The sequence below is a fragment of the Leptidea sinapis genome, chromosome Z, assembly GCF_905404315.1.
Source record: "Leptidea sinapis chromosome Z, ilLepSina1.1, whole genome shotgun sequence".
Classification (NCBI taxonomy): Eukaryota; Metazoa; Arthropoda; class Insecta; order Lepidoptera; family Pieridae; genus Leptidea; species Leptidea sinapis.
Window position 1 is genome coordinate 25,242,858 of NC_066312.1, and position 22,466 is coordinate 25,265,323.

Sequence of the window (22,466 nt, forward strand, 5' to 3'; positions counted from 1 at the left end):
CCCCGTCTGGATATGTGGAGTTCCTCCACAGTGCAGTTTTCAAGGAACTTTCTTCCACGTACAAACAAGCTGTGGCATGAGCTTCCTTGTGCGGTGTTTACAGGATGATACGACATGAGTTCCTTCAAAAAATACGTGTACGTCTTCCTTAAACGCCGGCAACGCTCCTGTCATTACTGGGGTTGCAAGAGAATGTGGACGAAGGTGATCACTTAACATCAGGTGACGCGTAAGCTCGTTTGTCCTCCTCTTCCATAAAAAAAATGGGGCCGGTGATTTGCAAAAGGGTAATATCAATATGAAACAACAAGTTATTTGAAATTTGATTTATTTAGAACTGGTTAAAACTTTGTAAGTGGAACAATATTTGAAATAAACATTAAATACGGCTCACAATTAAAAGCAGTAAGACGTGTTCGGTGCTAGGGGACAGGGCACTATATGAATGTAATTCGTGAACTTTATACAATGACATACACACTCACATAATATCGACATGCATCTCCCACACGGATATTGCGAACCTAGTTTTGCACCGTCTGCCTGTACAATGTGTATGTGGACCGGATTAATGCATCAGGAATTAGTTCAATGTCTCACATTAACGTATTTTCAAAGCCATTTACTTGACTGATTTAAAGTGCTCAGATATGAACAAGCGACAATATTTCCTGTTATTTAAAAACTATTATTAATAAAAAAAAAACTTAACCTAACTTAAAACTTTTGGTTTCGACCCATGATGATACATTGTATCGAAAACTTCAACAGTATCTTATGGGTTGCATAACAAATTACAAAATAATTTTCAATAAACAATAATATTTACATGAAAAACAAAACAGTTTTCTTCTAAACTATTTTAGTGATCAGGCAAAAAATGTATCAGTTACAATTAACAGCCTTACACAAAGCATAACTATGAGGTTCAAATGAAAAAGAATCATTTAATAATTGTGTTAAACAAATTACAAACATAATTCATCAAACAAACTAAATTATAGGGAGCAATCTATCTCGCATACTCATTTATATGGATCAGATTATATATATGGACTCCAAATTATTAGACTCTACTTAGCGCAGAATAAGTTCTAAAATATACTTGTGTAAGTTCAGTATTTGTGCATTTTCTTAGACAAGGTCCGATACTTCAAATATGGGTGCATATTGACTTTGCAATATCACTCATTACTGACTGCCTTCCCAAGTTTTTATTAATATTACTGTGAAGAAAAGAAAAACAAGTACATTCAAACCTTCCCACATATCCTGGGCTACAAAAAAAGTGAAAATAAAAAAGAATTTACAATACCCGCTTACACTACGACTTATTAATAAGCACTAGCAACGAATAATTATGTACAAGATTGTCACACAAGGATGTTGTTCTGCGCGCTTTCCATTACTTATCATCAAATCAGTGCACTTATATTAACTATTGCATGTTCAGGGGCAGAAATACACACTCACACAGAATCACTTGAACAGGTCGTGTGCGAAGTGAAGTGAATATCACAGTACTTATTTCCAATAATTTAGCATATGATACAATCGACAAAGTAATTAAGTCTACTATTAACTTGGCAGGGCGTTACTCGTGCTCGAACCGAAAACGCATCGACTACAAACACACGACTATTACAGATTTACATGAGCGCTCGATACTTGTGGAATCGAGTGGTTATCAATCAATATTATTTAACACGTGCAAGGCTCATTTAATTAACATTCATCTAATAGAATTACCATATCAATAATTTACTTTACACACACGTTACACTTACATCTGATAATTAACCACATACACTTAAAAGTTAATGAAACTAACGGTACGGCAAAAGGGTTTAATGTTTCTTTTTAAACCAGTGGAGCCGCAACGTCACACACTACTTACAAACTACGACTTACAATAATCAATATTTAAAAAACTAAAGTTCACTTTGTTTTTTCTAATATTACTATTCAAAGAACTAGTTAAGTCTAATTCATCTGAACAAGCCGAATCAATAATCAAAGTGTACAGTTTCATTCAAATTTAGGCATGAAACTACTAGTATAATAGTCAAAGTATTTAATTCATTAAATTTAATAAAATCATGTGACTGCAAAAGTTTATTTGACTTTGACTTTAATTATTGTGTCACTAGTTGTACGTGTTTATATATTACTTTTTTCTGATTTACAAAAATATTTGAGATACCGGTTTCGATCACTGTAATATATTTCCATGGAATAAGCAAGACAAGGGATATTAGACGACTGTAGTATTCATGTCATTAGACGTTTATTAATTTTATTATCAATCACTTCTAATGAATGTTCCATAGCAATGTCTATTATATTTATTCCATTTTCGTGTAAGTATATGTTATAATTAATTTTGTTCGTTGTGCTACCTACTACTCTACTGTTACTTGTAGTAAGTTTAAGAAACTTTCATCTATATTTGTTTTGATAATTGCTGAGTTGTTAAAACTTAATGAACTCACAACTGCCACTTGTGTGTTCTGTTTTCGCTCACGTTTGTTGTGTACTTTAGTTTTTTAAACGTCGATAATAAAATTACAAGTTTCATAAAAATAGATCATATTCGCAACAAACACATCACTATAGTCCTCTGTTGAAGTGACAGCCACATTCACACACACATAGCGGAATCAATAATGTAAGCCTGAAGCACTTGTAGCTTCTGCTGGAACGAGGCAGCGCTTCATACGCATCTGTCACTTCATAACAACAACGAAACGACGTACTGTCGACCCGTACAATGTGATGTAATTATAGAACTTTCGGTTCGTCTTCAGATAAATTTGAGTTTAGACTATAGGTTAATGAAACACTCAGTACAAAACTCAAATATCTGAGACCCCACCAGAGCGATTCACGCTGTATGCAACTTACAGTGCATACAGATAATGTGAATACAAGGGAGGGCTCTGGGGGGTCTGGGGGGCTTGCGGGGGAGCCCCCCATCTTAACCCCTAGTCTTCCGACATAAAGGAATTCTGCGACTTTAGCTCTTCAAGCCGCGAAATCTGTTGCCGAAGGTACATAATCCTGAAATATATGATTAATTAATAAATAATTTTTTAGTAGGAAAAATATAAAGATTACTAGGCGCCAAATTAAAAATAACATGTGTTACATAGAACGTTCCAAACATTTATTATTTATTCAGGATAAGAGCAAAGGTCAAATATTGAGTTATTGTAAAAATAACTTCAAAGCTGAGAATCTATTGACATTAACGTTATTAATAAAAAATTTGTTATTTCAATTCGTATTCGACTGTAGCAAGGAGAAAAAAATTATCTTTGTGCTACTTTTACTGACACTGAATTAGGTCCATAAACATTTCAAAATGTATGAAATTCTTTATTAAATTTACTTCAATTTGGAAACCATATTTTGTTTCTTCTTTTGCAATGTAACCTTTTCTATGTCATCAAAATCAGCCAGACATTAATATTTAAGCCAATCTATTATAAGCTTATACACTATTTGCGAAAACACTTTTTCCTCGACTTATTATCTTAAATTATCATGAAAAACGGATTCCAATTTATATTATTCATATCACGTCAATGGAAACGATACTCTGCATCTTGTGGCGACACTGTTACGAAACACATTTTGAGTGGAGTAATGATTATAATTAGTGAGTATTCACTACAGGAGTTGTCTTTGTATTGGTTTATCTAACGCTTCACTATTGCTTGAATCATTACAGTTAAGGAAACGCTCTTAACAAGTCGTAAGTTAGTATTTCGACCCCCAAGTGGTGATATTTTCGAAAACGGCGATACACATTTCAATTTTTACTTTGAAAATGTTGGATTTTCATACAGCGGGTTATATAACCTTACAGCTGAAATCTACATTAGGTTTTTCCTAATGCATTCCATGATTTAAAGAAACAATGTTTAAAATTTATAGTTTGTAGTCCCAGCAATTTTGATTATGTGTTAATTAATTATTTAATAGGATAGTCAGGACTTGTAGCAATATATATTCAATTATATTGCCTTAGAACAGAAACCTGTGCGACAGCTGTCTGTGAACTAGTGTTTTAGCAGGATTTTATATATATATATAATGAAAATGGTCTTTGTTTGAGGCTCTTTCATGCCTAAGCCACTGATCGTATCGACATGAAACTACCACCAATCGATGCGAAATTTATCCTAGATGGTTTGTATTTGTAATAAGATGAATAAAATTTGATCTATATTTAAAATACGCCCAACGAAGCGGGCGGGAACGTCTAGTTTATTCATATGTTTATGATATATTGACATAACAAATCATTCTTACTTCTGCTCTTGCAATGTAGCCTGTATCTCTGTATGCCGCACTATACTTCTAGAACACTTGAGTTCAGCCGACACGCGTGTACACTGCAAGCAACTCATTTGATACGCCTCTTCTGTGTATTTATTTGCCTATAAATAAAAAATAGGTTTATAAAGGTAATATTTATTTTTAAGTCTTCACACCCCGGTGGGACGGGTGTCTATAATTTTTTAAACGCGTTTTTGGAAACGGTGACACTGTAAGGTCTATGGTTTTGGTCAAGGAAATGCCTTATTTGCAACTTCTTTAGATTGTTGAAGTAAATACCTACTAGACGGTTCGATATTGCTACTTGGGGTATATAAATATCAGCAAGTGAATTAACAATTTTTTTGTTCGGTTATACAGAAAACTACTGAACCGATTGGACTTATACCAAAAGATACTGCGTGTTTGGGAGAAGGTTTTAGTAATTGATATGTTGGCGATTACTAATCCTGATGTTTGTATTTATATAACAGAAGTGGCATTGGGCAGGGCACATAATTCGACGGACAGATGGCCGTTGGGGCAGTAAAGTCCTCGAATGGTGACCACGTACCGGAAGACGCAGTTTTGGTAGGCCCCCCCACGTGATGGGCCTACGATCTGGTCAGGTTTGCCGGAATAAGTTGGATGAGGGCATCGCAGGACCGAACTTCGTGGAATTCTTTAGGGGAGGCCTTTATCCAGCAGTGGACGTCTTCCGGCTGATGATTAATGTTTGTATGTAATATATATTACCTAACTGATAGTTCAACAGACCTGTTTCTCTAGTATGTCCGCCGGCCAACCAGTGACGTGTCCGATCAAATCACTCCGCACATAGTTGACCAGAGATGGCGTTAGCATAGGTATTGCTTGCTGAATACCCACCACGGAGGAGTAGCTGCCCAAGCATTCTGAAATAAAAGAGAAATAAGTTCCACGGTTTCTCTGACTTGCTCATCCATTTAATATATCCTCATATCATAGATTTATATTTCTTCTGTGATTTCAGCACATGTTTTGACCACAGTAATTACATGATTGTCCTATTATATAGCTATTTATTTGTGGGCTGGAAGGTGAGTGGGGAATTTAATAGCTTAAGGAGTGCGTGAAATAATTTGTAAAGCATAATGGTATCGTCCTTAATGACTCATCGGAAGTTTAAAACAAAAAACACTAAAATTAAAACAACTATTAAGAAAAAAATAATTAAAATGCAATAAAAAGGAAAAATCGGCTATATATTTATTAATATAATATAGATTGTTGACATAGACTCTGACGTCACAGAATACCCGCACAAAATGGTGCGTTTGAACAGCCGGCATATACAGGTGTCCCAAAGTTATGATCTATAATTAACTGTAAGGGTGTTCACATATTTTTATGGCATGCAATAAGAAGGAAATTAACTTCATTTCTACAATAGCGTATATTGCATGATTTTAAAAATAATTAAATTTGATTATTTACATCCGAAAAGTTATCAAATACGTCAAATTATTGATAAGAACATTATTATTAAATTAAAAAACAAATACAATATATTATTTCGGGGTATACAGGGTGTCTCAAAGTTATGGGACATGAAGGGAAAGTACCTTAAATATCGAAGATAGGCTATTTTACTGAAAGATGACTTTATGATTCAAAGATTTTCTAAGAATTACTTGCCTCGTCTGGGAATCGAACCGACTGAAATTTAAAAAAAAAACACCCCTACTTTTATAATGCCAATCGAAAATCTAATTTCCTTCTTATTGCATGCCATAAAAATATGTGAATACCCTTACAGTTAATTATAGACCACATATTTTTAGTATTGCTAAATAGATGTTATAAAAATTTTATTTTCTGATCTTTATATTAATAATCTTTGCTGGGGTAAAAATTAAGGGTCGATCGTATTTTTTTATTCCAAATATAATATTGTTTACTCCAAACACAAGTTACTTGTTTATTGCTTAAAGAATTTAATTAAAATATTATAAAGTAGTGAAATAAATAATGTTCAATTAATGCAACACATAATCACTATAGTAGGCAATTAAAAAATTACTTGCAGGAAAAGTTGAAAAGTCAAATGAAGTTTTATATTTGAAACAATTATCCATTTTGGTAACCAAAAAGAATATTGAAACAAAACATACTATTATTCTGAAGTGTGTAAGTTTATTTTGAAACATTGGTATGGGGTTGGTTACATTTACATTGAGTCATTTAATTTTAACTGGTTCTTAGTTTATGTTTATTTTTGAATAGTTTAGTCATAGAAAGTAATTGAGCGCAACTGAGATACAGTTGCGCACAAGCGCATCCTTAGGCTCCTTCTTTGATAGGTGCGTGGCATTTCAATATGTAGTAATTACTTTCTACTAACTATTCTTAATATTTTTTTACAAATACCAGAAATATCAGAACGTGTTTAATGATTGCGTGTGTCTATTTTTGACAATTTCTATCGACACGGATGTATATTGCCTTTGCCTTTTCGTCTCTTATGATGTCACCCAGTCACCAAATCAAAAGTTTTATAACAAATTGTAGAATATCTTTGCTATTTATAAATTATATTGAAAATCAATGTTGTTTTCTTCATTAAGACAATTTCTTTTTATGGAAAAAGAAGGACAAACGAGCGTACGGGTCGAGCCACCTGATGTTAAGTGATCACCGCCGCCCACATTCTCTTGCAACACCAGAGAAACACAGGAGCGTTGCCGGCCTTTAAGGAAGATGTACGCGCTTTTTTTGAAGGCACCCATGTCGTATCGTCTTTGTAAAACCGCACTTTGGTGACTGCCACACAACCAGATGGTGGGGATGAAATCCTAACTTGTTGAGCTGTTACACCTAATCAGCTCTTCGGAATCGTGATAAATGCGGTAGAGGACACACAATGTAGCAATTTTAGTCGATTCCATAAGATTAGGGAGGGGGGGAGAACTAACTTTTTTTCGGTAAGGCGTTCTCCAGATGCAGCGGCGGCGCGTGTGGGTCGATGCTCTCCGAGTGTGTCGGCGTAGGCGGGCCCGCGTCCCGCTGCGGGGTGTCGGAGCGTGCGGGGGACGAGCTGCAGCCTGCCCCCAGCGACCCCGCCGCCACCCCCGCCGGCCCCGCGCCCGCCACCGCGCCTGTGTTCACCGCGCAGTACGAGCCGCCCGCGGACACTGGCGTACCCAGCACACGGGGCGCTGCAGCTGCCGGGTGGGGGCCGCTCTGATTGGAGAACAGTACATTATCATTATAATGCAGAAAATAGTATTTAACACAATAATAATATAATATTGACACACTTTTACACAAATTTATATATAGCCTGTGATATGAGTTACACGACAACGATATATTTAATACAATAAACATACATAAATACATATAAACATACATGACACTCATCATATAAGTGCTTGCACCTACCAGGATTCGAACCCGGGACCTCTAGCTTCGTAGGTAGAATCGCTAACGACTCGGCTATACAGGTCGTCACAATAACCACATAAGCGGCATATACATAATACTGACCACCTGGTTGGAATTATCGAAGGCGACACCAGGCTGAGCGGTGCTAGGTTCTATGCGCTGTGTGGACTCGCGATGACCGTACGAGCCATCCGATAACGATGTACTTCTGCCCGGGGATATGTCCATATCATGCAGTGAATGGTGCCCATCTGTAACAGATTAAATAAAATCTTCAACATCATTTTATTTAAAAAGTCATCCACTTAATCGTGGACCTCCCTAAAAGTTCAGTACAAATAAGAACGTAAATAATTTTAACATAATCGATTACGACATAACATTCAAACTTATCGAGCTATCCTGTCTAAAATAGACATGCAGTATAAATGGTCACGCCGGCATTAATGAAGCCATTCGAAAAAAAATTACCACTCTTCATACACCTGCTGTTGTAGAGCCAAATCGCCAGGATGGCAAGCGTCCTAATAAAATAACCCTAAGTAACTTGGGCAACTTACTTCGACACTCCTTGTTCAACATACGTCATTTGGTGCTAGGGCTGCTGCTTCGACTACCGAAGATAGAAAGCATTGCAAATATGTATATCTCAGTGAGTCTCAGTTTATCTTCCTTCTTATTTAAAAGTGATAAATGATATACTTTTAAAATAACAAATTGTTCAAATTTGAAAAAACGACATCTCAAGTCAATTTCCTAATATGCAATTATTGAGATTGAACAGGTTATCAACTGTAAAGTGGATCCTACATATGGAGCCACAACCTGAGAGTTGAACAAAACATACCAAGATTTACGAACAATACGTCACTCGAGCGGTTGGCTCAATGGACAAACGCTCAGACGGAACCCAAGAGGTAGCGGGTTCGAGTCCCGAGTTGCCGGCTAGATTATGGGTACTACAACGACGCCTATTTCCTCCGTGAAACAGTAATGCGTAAACATTACTGTGTTTCGGTCTGAAGGTCGCCATATCTAGTGAAATAATTGGGCAAATGAGACTTAACATCTTATGTCTCAAGTTGACGAGCGCAATTTATAGTGCCGTCCAGAATTTTTAGGCTTTTCAAGAATCCGGAGCGTCACTGGATTGTAATGGGCAAGGCGTATCAATCGATCTATAAGACACCTATGAGGCGATATCTTCTTTAGTAAGAAGCTGGACCAATTATAGTCATTTATGTGGCTGTACATAAACAAGATTGTTTGTATGCCTGATCAGGTACAGTTACGTATACTACCTACTTTATCTAACCACATATCACAAGCCTCCATTATGCATTCAGGAGCCGCACATTATTACCAGCATAAATTTAACCGATAATGGCGGTACTGAAAAGTTTTCTCGCAGCTGTCATAGCTTTTTTTTTTAATTCAGAGACAAACTAGAGTCAGCACCAACTATCATATCGTTCGATATCTTAATACGTGCAACATTAATTGACAAATTTAAATGCGCATTGACATTTCATTTGGAAATAAACGTTATCTAAACTGATATTAGAATAGACGTTATATCAAATATGTTTGTTTTTCAGAGACATTCGAAATTTGAATGAAATATTATCAAAATCTATATTATTATTTTTATTAATAACAAGATATTTACAGATAAGAAATTTGTTCTAAAACCAGTATATGTTTATGGTGGTCACAATATGCGGTTCTTGAACGCATCATGGAGGGTTTATAATATCTAAGTATACAAAAATCAAATTAGGTGGTTTATCCACATAATATCAAGGAATCATCTTAATATAAATTACGTGTCAAATGGGAAGTTCTGCTGTGAAACAATTTTATTATAACAACAGGGAGCATTTTTTGCGAAATAATTCTTGATTTTGAGTTTTGTAATATTATTGGCAAAATCTCTAAATATTTTTTTTTATTATCTGCAGATCAACGTTTGTCGGGTCAGTTATAAATAAATACACGTGCTTACCTTTACCATCATGGGTTGCATGCGAGCCATGTTTCGTCCGTTTGCGTTTGACCACGTTCTCTCTAGACCCGGTCCAGTACCGATCAGTTGTGTTGTTAGCCCGTTTGTTAGCCTTCTCAGCCTCTCGCCGTCGTGATCTCGAACGGGAACGTTTCTCACGATCTAAAGTAGTACATGTTGTGATAAGTAACGCTAATTTTATGTCGCACTTAATCAAGGCCCACTATCCCACTATCGATATCGATAGTCAAACAAATTAAGCACAATTTATACTTAAGTACATTAGTAAGGTTTTAGTTGAGATGAACGTAATAAAGAAGAAAATTTAATTCCGTGGTGAGCCTATATACCAGCTGTTTTTGTCCTGCTATGATGTTTTTATGGATAAATTGGACAATAACGTATGATTGTAATATTTACCTGATATTGAAGACGTTATATCACCGAAAAAGGGAACGCATATAAAACATGGAAGCTTCAAAATAGCGCAACTTAAACTAGTGGGCGGGGCTTATAAGCCATTACGGCACGCGAAGAGACGGTATTATAAAAACAGCAAAACAATGGATTTTTAATTTAAAACGCCTTCATGTTTTGCGATTAGCGCAGTGGTGCACAAATCATATGGATCATAGATCACCCCCAAGGAAATCAACGATTACATAACGTATACACGTGGCATCAAGCATATTGTAATAGCACATTTCACAAACTTTTTAACCACCCGACAAAATATTTATTATTTTACAAACAGATTTGGATTTCAATTTTCATTCGATGTGTGCAGTATTCTGCAGATAGATCAGAAAATTCTTATGTTTTATTTATATTTAAAAAGTTTCGTTAGGAACAAAAATGTCCTAACAAGTCCTCAGAAACGTCGACTGGTAACTCAATCTAATGTCTACATTAGCAAGAAAACGTTTATTGTCTATGTTACTATAAATGATTTCGTGCTAATTTTATCTGAATAGTCTATGGGATCAATCATCCAATAGTCTGGCTACTTAAAGCTGCACCTAGCCATTTATAGGAATGGAAACAATAAATAAAATGTCGTTATGACAATTGCAAATCAACCTGTTGTTTCTTGCGGTTACATCAGAGTTTGAAATTAATTTGATGCTTGATTTCACATAGTAATTCAATATTAGATAGTAATTTAAGTCCATAAAAATATTGTTACATAATAATTATTACAGAGGAATGCTCTCCCACCCGAGGTTTCTAGATGACACATTAATTTTTGCCAGCACTAAAGATGAATTGCAGCTCATGGTCAAAGAACTTGATACAGCTAGCAGAGATGTGGGACTGTTGTCAATGAATGCAAAAAAAACGAAAGCTTTGACTAACGGAAAAGCTTTTATGGAATTAAATGTAAATGTCAACATAGACTTTCTAGTATGTATACTAATGGTGAAGTAATATCTCTTCAACATTGATCTAATAAGGAAATTTATAGTAGAATTGGAAATGTATGGACAAGGTTCTGGTTCCAAAAAGCTATCCTAAAAAACAAACAGACTGTTTAATGCATGTATATTACCAATGGCTGCCAAACTTGGGCACTCAACGCAGCACAATATAAAAGGTTGAAGGTAAACCAAGGAGCCAAAGTGGGAAGATGACGGGAACTGGCTTGAAGAACCTGGACTCGACTAACAGCAAATAAAGAAGAGTGGAGGAGAAACAGGCGAGGCCTTTGCCCAGAGGCATACAGACGTAAACAATTAAGCATTTAGTGTAATGTATTTTAATGTATTAGATTTCGTTTTTTTTGTCTGAATAAAAGGGTATTATCTATTATTACCATTACATAGCCTTGGTGCGTCAAGATTTCGCATCAACAGGACTGGAACACTAGCTTTCAGCATCAACTTACGGCAAGGCAATCTTGATAATAATATAGAGTTGATAAGCTCTATAGGATAACATGTCCCTGTTCAGTGTCAATAACATTGTCTACTGAGATGTACTCGACAACATTCCCCTTCATGCCTGACATTATTTGTTCGTTATTATGGCCTACGGTCTCATTTGTCGGCGCCAAAATAGCCCTTTATAGGACTCATTCTCGATTTTATTTATTGCCATAAAATTATTTGTTAGTCAGGATTATTTGTTAAATCATTTGTGTTATTGATGACAGAATTCGCATCTAAGTGAAATCATGCCGTTACTCTGTTGGTATATAATCTTCTCCGATTTTTAGAAGAGCCCACATATTGCCCTGCTATCATTGTGAAGTTGTACTGGCACATTCTCTGTGTTCTTCTCTATCAAAAATTGATTTATTTTATTTTTTATTTATTTATTTAAGGAAAACCAACAGCTAATACAATTTCTTTAGAAACTTAAATAGTAACAGATAGCCAATTACAGGTTTTCACTAATAGAAGTAATATAAAATATGTACGTGAACACTATTTTTCGGCTCAAATTCATGACAATAAAGATACTTTTAAACAGATAACAAAAAACAATGCTTAATTAAAAAAGTTGAGGGTTATGCACTGCTTTGCCTTGGAAATGCTTGTAGCAAATATGTCAATATCTTATAATCTACTAACATCATTCACTGTTTTACACGCTCGCACCATATATGAGTTTTGCCTATAGTTACTAGTAACAGCAGGAACACAAAGTGGAGGGCTATATCTAAGAGTTTTTTGAGGTACATTAAAATTAACTTTATGCAGCAGATCTGGGCATTCGACATGATTGCTTATAATTTTTAACATAAATAAAAAGTCAGTTATATTTCGCCGTTCTTTCAGTGGTAAGAAGTGAATCTTTTTACACAAATCAACATAGCTATTAGAATCGTAAGGTACCTTAAATCTAAAACAAAGATATCTTAAAAATCGCCTCTGAACACTTTCTAGACGGTCAACATACGTACGTTATGTAGGATTCCAAATTTGTGAAGCATATTCCAGATTACTTCTAACAAAAGTATAATGAAGTATCTTAATAGTCTTAATATTATTAAAATTCTTTGAAATTCGCTTAATAAAACCTAATGCCTTTGAAGCCTTATTAACTATCTTATCAATGTGATCATTGAATAGCAACTTAGAGTCATGGTAAACGCCGAGATCCCTCCTACCATTGCATCTAGAGAGCACCTGACCTCTTAATGTGTAATTTGTTTGTAGGATGTTAATCTTACGGGTATATGTGACTACTGAACATTTTGATGTAATAAGTTCTAGTTTCGAAGGAAAGTAAATTGGAAGACTTAAAATAGGAATCTATATCACCTACATAGATAATAAAAAGAAGTGGACCAAGTAGTGATCCCTGGGGAACACCACTAGGAACTGGAACCCAACTAGAAATGTAGTTATTTAGTACAACAGCTTGTAAACGATTATCTATGTATGACGAGAACCACCGTAACAAGTCACCCCGTATTCCCGAATGAGATAGCTTACATATTAATGTATTGTGGTCGATTTTATCAAACCATAGCGTCAGTAATAAAATTGTTGAAAAGTAAAAGATTAGAAACAGTAGATCTACCTTTCAGAAATCCATGTTGGAAGGGACTAAAGGTGTTTTTTAAGTTAGCATACAATTGCTTATATATGACCCTCTCAAAGACTTTAGCAATAATGCAAAAATCAGATAAATGTTTTCTATTAATAGTTATCACTTGGTCTTCAAGCTTTGTTAGCGCGTAATTGTAAATTAAATGATTCTATAAAGTATTTGGATTCTTTTATTGTAATCTGTGCAGAATATCGTTATAATTTTTATACTTTTCCCACAAATTGTTTCGACTTCCTTGCGAACTTTGCAATGGAGGTGATCAAAAATGTAATTCATTACAAGAAACCTTTTCACTTCCATGCTGAATAGGAATGCGACCTGGATCTAAAAATGCCGTGATGAAAGGTAAAGGGGGAAAAGCTATGAAAGACACACAAACACTTCACTTCAAAAGAACTCTCATTTGTGTAGTGTAAGTGTGGCTACTAATTTCCTATTTTCATTTTGAAAGTATTTTAGATATTTATACAAATAATGACTTGAACAAATTAAGATATTTTCCCTTTTCATTATTTATATTATGCATCTATAATAAAGGGCCTATGATTTACTTTATAATACCTAAAGGCCACTCAACAAATCACATTTCATCAACTGAAACAAAATTTCAATCACACATATTCTAATGCTGATAATTCTACTGCTGAATAAATATTGTAATTATAAATGTGGGAGTTGATGTAAATTTAATTATCTACCTCCAAAATATGTTTCATGTATGATGCTAAATTTATTACTGTGAAAAGTCTATTTATAAATATTTACATATTGTTAACAGTTGTGTCTAAAATGGTTCATCAGCAACTGATGCTGGTCTCAAATTAATGGAAGTAAATAATGTCTTCATACTTCTGAAAAAAGAGCTGTATATGCCATAATATACCAAATGAGCCCATGAGGATCTCTAAGTGAAAAATTTAAAGATATTCATATTTTGACCATGTACCGCCATTATATTTTAAGCAATCTCCTGCCCATACATAAACATTATAATTTATACAATAAAATAAGCGACAAACATAATATAAACACTAGAAATACCTACAAGCTTATAGTGCCCTCTACTAAGCTCTGTAAAATAAACAATTCTTTTGCATGCAATGGTATTAAGTTTCACAATAAATTACCAAAAAATGTATCTGAATTATCAATAAATATATTGAAATCTTTTATTAAATTTATTTTTTATTTTTATTTTATTAAACTCAGACTTACGTTGAGGGCTTATTACAGTATTGAAGATTATATAAACAATATTACAATATGGAATTGAATAGTATTATAATTGTTTTTTTTTATGGATTTTATGGTTCAGCCTTGTATTGTTTTACTAGACTGCATTATTTTAAAAATATGTATATGTTTAAACTTTTGTGTAATTAATATGTATGTATTTAAAATGTATATTTAGTGATTGATGTTGACGAGCAATCTATTGATTTTATGTCAATAAAATATTTTTGACTTTGACTTTGTTCCATTAAACTACAAGTGGAACCAATAAAATGAAAATTTTCTTTTACACACATTTATTCACTTGGTCTATTGATTGTGATTTTAGACTTCTTCAAAATAATATTGAATCTAAATAAAACAAAAAACTTGCATTTTTATCAAAGGCTGATGAGAATTCAATCATTTAACACAGCGTGGACAAAACGCCTATCATGTAAGGCCTCATACTAAGAACTCCAAATATCTCTATTCTGAGCTGTTTGAGTCCAGAGAGGTCCGGCTATTTTCTTTAGTTCCTCCTCCCAACTTGTCATAGTATTTGCCTGTATTTCTTTTCCCAGGCGGACCACACCATTTTCTGATTTTTTCAGTCCATCTTTGATCTGTTGCTCTTGGCAACATGGCCGGCCCATGAATATTTAAGTAATTGTGCAATAAGTAATTATCAAGGCATCAGTTGCCTTGATTATAACATATAACAATAAGAGGGGGCGAACGGGCAAGAAGCTCACATATTGGGGAGTCGTAAGGCAGCAGCCTATGGACATCCGCAAATCCAGGGGACAAGAAAAGCGTTGCCGGCCTTTAAGGTGGTAGTATGCTTTCTTGGAGGTCCCTAAGAAGTATCGGTTCGGGAAAACAGCAGCCGGTAGTTGATTCCACAAAGTGGCTTTAACAAGTACAAGGCAAAAATATTTCTTGGTAACCAAGTGTTTGTGGAATGCCAGACGTCAACGTGATGCGGGTCATATTTAGCATTTTGACATAATGTCCGTTGGTGGAATTCAGCCGGTTGTATCAATCCGAACAACTCCTCTGAGCATTCCCCGTGATAAATGCGGTAGAATATGCGGGGAAAACCAACATCTCTACGAAAAGCCAAAGAATCACGCCGATCATAGGCGACTTGATTCGAGCCGCTCTTCGTCGTATCCGGTCAAATGTACTGGGGAGCGCCCGACCAGCGGTGAGAACAGTACTCCACGTGAAGGCCTCACGCATTTGCGCATTATATAGTTGTACCCACCAAGCTGTTTAGAGTGGCCCTTCTCTTCCAAGTGAGCACGGAACTGAACATCATCCGATATATTGACGCCTAGTCACCTTGACTTTGCACGTGCGGTTAACGCACAAATTTGTGACTTCTTAAGGTTGAATTGGACTAAATTTCGTCCCCATTCCGAGACTTTGCATAGCATAGTCTCGATTTCAGACACATGTTTATTCCGGTTCCCGTCGACGCTATCCCGGGAGATGTTGGCACAGCCGGTTTAGGAAGCATACCCTCTGCTGTCATCTGCATAGCACAAAATACTGCTAATTTGCAGTATATCAATGATATGCAGAAAAACAGTGTAAGGCATAACACGCATCCTTGCGGGACACCAGCATTTATGAGTCGGAACATGCACCGTTAATAACAACCTTGATGCTCCCATAGGCCAAAAAGCTAGTGACCCATTTGCACAACCTCTCGCTAAGTCAATAGGATGTCAGTTATGCTATAAGCGCTTTGAGCCACACCCGATCGAAGGCCTACATTATGTCCAAACTCACCGTAGACGCCTTCGTCTCAACCGCGTGCGCCCATTTATGGGTGAGGTATACAAGAAGATCACCAGCTAAGCAACCCTGATGGAAACCGTACTGACAGTCGCTAATCAGATCAAAGCTGTCGGTCGATTATCGACTATCCAAAGTTATAGACTTTGGAGAAAATGGACGAAATTGCATTGAGGCGGCAATTTGTACCAGTCCAGCTTGCTAATAATATTTTCAAGCGGAAATGAAGAATTTGGGAGTGAGTCGGTCTACTACTCTTTAAATCACGAAAAATATGTGAGACACAGGAAATGGTATATTTAAAAAAATTATAATGTATGCTTTGTTGTAAAGCGGAATTTGAATTTAGGGGGCAACTTTCCTTGCCTATTCAGACATTTGAGAATTATAAATAGAGCTGTTTTATACTTAATAACCTTGGGAAATGCTCTCTGAAAGTGATTCCAACTACTAAGCAAGCTGACTGTAACAATAGAGAAGACTTGACTTAATATCAAGTAAGATGGTCAACGGACGATGCAGTGTTGGTAGGTGGGATCGCCGGAATACATTGGATGAGGGCAGGGCAGGACTGATCGTCGTGGAAATCTTTGGGGGAGGCCTTGTCCAGCGGTGGACGTCTTCCGGCTGATGATGAATGATGATAACATGGTCAACATTAATCCGCATGAAGATTCACTGTAGCTTGCTTTTGTCTGACTACATGAAATAATTTATGTCAATCATTAATATAATACTTTAGTTTAAACTATCTAAAAGGGACATCAAAAAATACTTACTACTTCTAGATGATGACGAAAATGTTGGCTGGTGTTCTTTGGCCAAGTTCTTTCTAGAGTCCAACTCCTTTGGCTTCTCCCACTGTGACACCTCAAGTTCACTGTTATAATAATATTTCTTCCCTGAAGAACTAATGTGTTCTGACCACTCACCACCGGAGGGGACACTAGAAGTGGTTGCACTCCGTTTATAATATTTGCTACTGGAATTTACACTACTGTTCATGCCACTAATCCTACTCTTTTTTTCTGCTTCACATCGTTCATAATTAATTTTCTCCCTTTCACTTTCTTTGATGCGCTTTTCCTTAGGTGATCTGACTTCTGAAATAAAAATTACAGGTATTACACTCTTATAAGACTTCAAACTAAATGTATGGAATATTTTACTTAAAATAGAACTAATACTAGATCAAACAGTTAGACTGACTAACAGACTAGCAAAATAATGAAAATAATTGGAGAATGAGTAAAGTTTGCCAAAACTTCTTTTGAGGAACAAAAGTGACCCTAGACATTGACTTAATGAATGCAACAGGGATTTTGTTAAAAATATTAATTAAATTGATATTACTTTTAACTTTAAAAATTTAAATCTGAATATTTCTCCAGAATATCTAAAATCAACTAGAACTGTACACTTAAGCATCAACATTTGTAGCATAATCCTAGGGGTCAGATTAATAAAGCTTTCATTGAGATTAAATTTATGTATTACTGAAGTATACTAAAAGTATTCATAATACATTTAGCAGAAATCAAATTTAATATCAGATCAAATATGGCATAACATGCTTGCTAGAAAACACTCAAATATATATGTAAAAACATATTCAATGACTCTCTTGGCTCACTTAAAAATAAAATATTAAAGACAAATTATAAACCTAGTAACTTAAATTAATTTTTACATTAACTTTTATTTGTAATAAGTTAAAAAACCTACTTGAAATTATTATTAGTCAATGCCGTGCATTTCACTTAAAAGTATATTATATTAGAATTGTACATAGTGTTAAGTTTATATTGGTAAATGTATTAATATGATCTGTTGAAGTATATAAATAAAGATGTTTTTTATGGAAAAAAGAGGACAAATGAGTGTACAGTACACCTGGTGTTAAGTGATCACCACTGCCCACATTCTCTTGCAACACCAGAGAAATCACAGGAGCATTGTCGGCCTTTAAGTAAGGTGTACATACATTTTTTTATAGTACCCATCTCATATAATACTCGAAACACCACACAAGGAAGCTCATTCCACAGCTTTGTAGTACGTGGCAGAAAGCTCCTTGGAAGGCGTACTGTGGAGGACCACCACACATCCAGATGGTGGGGCTCATATACTAATTTGTGGCGTGTTGTTTGAAGGTGGAATTTAGCGATTAAAGATTTAAGTTATTTATGTTTATATACAAAGTCTTGTAAGAACTGCTGTTAATATTTCTATGTTATTGAAATTTCTCCAAGTCAATTAACAAAAAAATATAGTCTTCTGGTTCATCATATAAATGTTGCTATGCATACAAGTTGCATGAGCTTGTACCAATATTAACATAAAACTATGAATGTAGAAAGTAGCAGCCCAGAAAAAATATAATTGTTAACTCATGTATGTGTATGAAGTTGATGCACTCTGAGAAGTAATATGAAATATATATAAGAGTGGCATTGCTTTATGTTCTATTCTAATGTTTCCACAAATAAATAAGTTATTTAATTTTATTAGTTAATTTATTTAAAATTAAATTTCGCAATATTATTGCAAGTGATTTGATTTTAATAATACTGGTAAGTTTTTAGTATTCATGTTGAATGAATGCATGTTAAATCAAATCAAATGAATATAGTATATTTATAAATATTGTGTAGTTCAGACTGCAATGTTTCAGTTTATTCAACTTTCTATTAATCAGTATGAAGTAATGAAGCACTCTTGAAGGTAACTTGTTCATAAGTTGCATTAAAGAGTTATGTCACTATGGTTTTTATCACTATTTTCGCAAATGCATTAAATAAACTTGTTATTACTACTTCACATAATAATTATACTCCCATGTTCTAAAGAAAATAGTTTCAGTATTAGTCATTTATATTAAATATTTATAAAAATATTTGATGACATATTCAGGAACTTTTCTTTAATGGATTTGAAAAATAAATAATATCTGTTTACTTTAATATTAAGATATTATAGTTTACATACATACAACTATTAAAACTATTTAACCATTCAATTTTCATTCACGATGTTAATAAGATACTTAATATTGATATATTTACCTGTGTACTTATTTCTAGTTTTATAGTCTCTGTCTCTCTCCTTGTCTGAAGTTTTTTGAACATAGGAATTTCTAGTTGTGACATTTCCTCGCTCATCAACTGTGTGGTAGTGGTGGTGAGAGTGAGCAGAGTGACCAGGATGTCCATGGGCACTGTGTCCATGTGTCGAAATATTTCCATTGGGCGATCTGAGTGGTGTGTAGCGATTATCTGTTGCCACATATTCATTTCCTCTCTTTGATGTATACTTCTGTTTCAAAAACATTCTCATAATATTGACAATTATTTACAACAATATGACTCAAAAGGTCAAGATGAGCATTTAATACTGTTATTACAAACACAACTCTAAGTTGATAAATTTAAATAATAATTATTAACAATTTAAATATTTCTTCATTTGACTAACACATAACCTCCAAAACAAATGATTTCAAGTGTAGGATACAGTTTATTGACAAATTCGATACAAAACATGACAAATAATATTGAGCATTTTGAGTACAACTACTAGTATTTGGTAACATTAAAACATGTAAAGCTTACTCTTATGAGTTACTCATAAGAGTGTTTAGCACCCAAAAATCAAATTAAACGCAAGCGGGGATCCACTCGAGTCGATTGTTAAAGGAAAATAATGTGCGCTATGTGATATTACGTACAGAAGCATCTCAGTCTGCTAAAGACTATATTTCTCTGTATTGATAAGACGTAACTCTTTATGATCAAGCTCATCTCTTACCTGATACGGATGGGTCTGATGCTTCTCAAAGTACCTGTAAATAAATAAATTAATTTAGTCTTCTTGTCCGAGATATAGAAAAACCAAATCGGCTATCGCCATCTACAGAATACAGATTGCTTAGCCTCGAACATCTGAAATTATTTCGTACCCATCGCTTATTCGGTGAGGTTTCCTTGCATGCATTACCATCAATGCTAATGTACGATTTATACGGCCTCAGTAATAAAATTTAGTCCCAAACCACTGTTAAAAAAATTATTTAAAAGAGACCGTGATTTAACTTGATGGACGCCATGTCACATTCTACTTCACTCTTCAATATTAAATATTTGAGTGCAAGTAGGAGCCAATGGAAAATAGACAGAGAGGTTAAACCAAAGACAAATTATGTGACAACGTTAGATCTTTGAATACACTGTGGTGGACAAGAATTACTTATAATCAATGACGTTCTATGTACATATGGACATATCATTGGCACTCTCAAATCCTCCAAGTTTTTTAAAGAATTCTAATAACAAAAAACGCCTTGTAATCGCTTATTCTAGGACCATTAATAGATATACCCTATTAGATGCATACCCATTGAGGAATTGGTCTCTCAAAGTTCTAAATATCGCATTTTCAGTGAAATTGATTTACAGAGCGCTTATCATCAGGTGCTAATTTTGCTGAAAGTACGTCATTTTAGCCTTAGGAAATTTATATCAATTTCAAAGAATCCCATTTGGCATCACCAATGGAGTCTCTAAATTTTAAAGAACCATAGATTGGATCATTCGAAGGAAGTAACTTAAAGGGACATACAATTATTTAGATGAAATCATTGTAGCTGGAAAAACTCAGGAAGAACATGATGAAAATCTGCATAAATTTATGGCATCAGGTCAAAAATACGGTCTGACTTTACATAAAGAAAAGAGTAAATTTTCTCAGAACTCAATATACGTTTTGGGATACAATGTGAAAGATCATAATAAAGCCAGACAGTGATCGTTCACGTCCAATATTGAACCTACCCCCACCAAAAGATTTACTGTCTCCTAACAGAGCAAATGTATTTCCACTAAAAAAAGGAGTTGATTACAGCTTTGGAAAAACTAAAAGCTGACATCGAAAAAGCAGCTGTTCATGCCATCGATCACAACTCGCCATTCACTGTAGAAACTGACGCATCAAATCATTCCATTGCAGCAAATTTGTCTCAAGCTGGCAGATCTGTCGCATTTTTTACGAGAATGCTGAACATTTGTGAACTCAACCACTCGGCTAAAGAGAAAGACACTTACACCATAGTGGAGTCATTGAGAAAATGGCGCCATTATCTTGGCAAACCATTTCGTGTTATTACTGATCTGAGGTCTGCATCATTCATGTTCGATAATAGAATTACAAGCAAAGTTAAGAACGAAAAAATACAACGTTGGCGTTTGGATTTAGCACCATTTAAATATGACATTGTGTATCGACCAGGAAAACAAAATGACGTTGCCGACGCTCTATCACGAATTCGTGCATCCATATCAACGCGAGCTTGTAAGCTCAAGTCATCGTTCAAGTCAAACATGAAGCTTTATGTCATCCTGGAATTATAAGATTGCACCACTGAGTAAACTCAAAGAATTTGCCTTATTCTAATGATGAAATAAAAAATATGACTAATTCATGTCGGATATGCTGTAAAATTAAACCAATATTTCACAAGGCACAAGAAGACCCAATAATTATCAAAGCTACGTCGCCTATGGAAATACTTAGTATCGACTTCAAAGGTCCAGTTCCTTATAATCCAAAACAAGAAATAAATAAATTATTACTGCAATCGATGAGGTGAGAGGTCATAAAGCATTCAAATGAAATATTTGTGCTATTTAGTTTTCCATCTTACCTCGACCCACATCGCGGAACCTCTTATGTCAAGTGAAGTCAAAAACTTTTTGGGCTATAAGCCATATAATCCTAGAGGAAATGGCAAAGTAGAACTATTTAAAGGTACTGTTTGGCACACTAAACAATTCAGCTAACAGTTCACTCGAGTACCAAACCAATAGAAAAACCGTGTCCAAACTCACCGCCAACGCCTCTCCTTTCGACTCAACCGCTTGCACCCATTTAAGGGTGACGTATGCAAGAAGATCTCCAGCTGAGCGACCCTGATGAAAACTGTACTGGCAGTCGCTGATCAGCTAGTGCTCCTCTAGGTATCCCAAGAGCTGGCGGTTGATGATCGATTCATCATCAACCGCCAGCCGTTAAATTACTTTGGAGGCAATGGGGCGGTAGTTGGACGGATCCGAGCGTACACCTTTCTTGGGGATCGGGTGCA

At 35.0% G+C, this 22,466-nt stretch overlaps 1 protein-coding gene across 1 annotated transcript; it reads right to left on the reverse strand.

Moving 5' to 3' along the window:
- Nucleotides 1-311: 311 nt before the first annotated feature.
- LOC126979004 (WW domain-containing adapter protein with coiled-coil homolog) lies at nucleotides 312-20,448 on the reverse strand. The gene is made up of 10 exons (XM_050828145.1): nucleotides 20,289-20,448; nucleotides 20,138-20,171; nucleotides 19,396-19,645; nucleotides 17,110-17,433; nucleotides 9,755-9,916; nucleotides 7,852-8,000; nucleotides 7,278-7,545; nucleotides 5,101-5,237; nucleotides 4,318-4,445; nucleotides 312-3,060 (listed from the first exon to the last, which is right to left on the reverse strand). Exons 1-10 carry the CDS (start codon nucleotides 20,327-20,329, stop codon nucleotides 2,985-2,987), a joined length of 1,569 nt encoding a protein of 522 aa, XP_050684102.1. The 5' UTR covers nucleotides 20,330-20,448; the 3' UTR covers nucleotides 312-2,984.
- Between the last annotated feature and the right edge of the window lie 2,018 nt (nucleotides 20,449-22,466).